Source organism: Geospiza fortis, unplaced genomic scaffold (genome assembly GCF_000277835.1).
Source record: "Geospiza fortis unplaced genomic scaffold, GeoFor_1.0 scaffold10, whole genome shotgun sequence".
Taxonomy (NCBI): domain Eukaryota; kingdom Metazoa; phylum Chordata; class Aves; order Passeriformes; family Thraupidae; genus Geospiza; species Geospiza fortis.
Window position 1 is genome coordinate 4,781,896 of NW_005054326.1, and position 1,829 is coordinate 4,783,724.

The 1,829-nt window shown below is 34.9% G+C and overlaps 1 protein-coding gene across 1 annotated transcript in view; it reads left to right on the top strand.

Moving 5' to 3' along the window:
- GNPTAB (N-acetylglucosamine-1-phosphate transferase subunits alpha and beta) overlaps positions 1-1,357 on the top strand; it is a 38,284-nt gene extending 36,927 nt beyond the window's left edge. Inside the window, exon 22 of the mRNA XM_014307032.2 lies at positions 410-1,357. Coding sequence (XP_014162507.2) covers positions 410-487 — 78 coding nt within the window. The 3' untranslated portion in view covers positions 488-1,357. The remainder of the gene's footprint in view (positions 1-409) is intronic.
- The last annotated feature ends 472 nt before the right edge of the window (positions 1,358-1,829 follow it).

Here is a 1,829-nt window from a genome sequence, read left to right on the forward strand (position 1 = left end):
ACTCCATTAGTAACTTGGTTTTGGAAGGGGATACTCAACTCAGTGGTGCAGTTAGGAATCTAAATACCATTTTAAGATGCCGGCTTTGTGCTGATCTTTTAAAAATAGAATGTAGCCTGGTGTTAATTTAAATACACAAATTACCTTTAAAATAATCAGAGTAAAGGCACAGTGTATTTTTTCACTTTCTGCTTGTGTTCTGATTATTGAGAAGTCTAGTGGAAATGTGCACATCTAATAGATGAATTGGAGTAAAAAGTGCCTTTCTGGTATAATCAGAAAAAAAAGTACAGTACTGAGTATTTACCATGGGTGGTACAGATTTGATAGTGTCTAGGGTGAAAACCTGACCAGCTGTGGACCTTTAGCCCAGCATAAAATACATATTGTGGTTTTTTTCTCTCCTCAGCTAATTGCACTTAAACGAAAGATTTTTCCAAGGAGAAGGATCCAAAAAGAAGTTGGTCATGAACGAATCAAAGTGTAGAAGAGCTTTATTTTGGAGATCAGTCTACCTCAAGCTGTGATTAAGCATTTTAAATGTCACTTTCATAAGTGTCTTTTCTGGTTTGCTGTTTAACTGTGCTGATATGAAGAAAAAAAATCATGTACCTACATTCGAATCTCTGCAGTACTCTTCATGATATAAAAGCTGCTGGAGCTGTGACAATGCAAAATAACAACAACAAATAATTGCAGGAGACCTGTACATAGGCAGTTTTCAACAGATCTTACTTTACAACTCTTAGTTCATGGCCATGTTATCCTTTTTTATAAAAAGGGTTACCTAAACAAATGTAACTGCATTTATTGCAGTGGATGTTGCCAACTAGATAAAATGTTGGAAGGAAAAGTTGTTTGGGATCAGCTTAAGAAGTCCTTGATCTTGCATTCCAAAGCATTTTGCAAATTTCTGTCATTGCTGCTTTTTTTTAGCCTTCGGGGGAAAATTGAGAATTATGTAACTTGACATTTAAATTTAGAATGCATTTATAGATGTTGACATTCTTTAAAGCACGGTGACAATTCATCTCCCTATTTGTGGTGTATAATTGAGACTTGAAAGAAAAGTATGCTACTAAAAAATTACACAGTAATAACATCTAATGGTTTATTTGAAAGATGTTTTATATCTGGTGTATTATAGTCCAAAGAATACACAAAGAAATGGTGTTATTTCTTGGCTTGATTACAAAGAGAGGTTGTAATCAAAGGAAAATGATCAAGGTAAAATATTTTACAAGCATTGTAAATCAAAAAGCAAAAGTGCCTCTATATGAATGGGTAAAAAACTGTTTCAAATTAGAAATGTATGGGGAGCAGTGTTTCACTTGATAAAACAATATTTGTACTGACATACGAAGCTGTGGTGTTTTTAAATTTCATGGGGTTTGGCCCTGTATTTTCCTGAGATGTCGGAGTAGTGTGGTTTTATGTGGGAAAGGGTACTGAATCTTTTCAAGCAGAAATTTTTGGTGGTGTATCTTCACTTAATTGTATTAGCAGTATTCAAAATCCATTAATTTTTTTGTAATCGGATGATGTACAAAATGTATGTGCATATGTACTGTAAAATACTTGGCTTGCTTTGAAATTAACTAAAACGCGATGAAAGTTTTGTCTGCCGTTTCTGTTTCAAAGTCAATCAAAGCTCACACATTTTGCCAAATTAGGCAGGAGTCCGTATGAATCTTTACGTCAAAATTTCTTATTTTTCTGTTAAAAACCTTGCAGCTTTAATGATTTAATAGTAATTTGAAGCACGGCTCCGTTCTCAAAGCGGGATGAAGCTTTCGAGCAGCGCGAGGCTCCTGAGGGCGGCGGAGCCG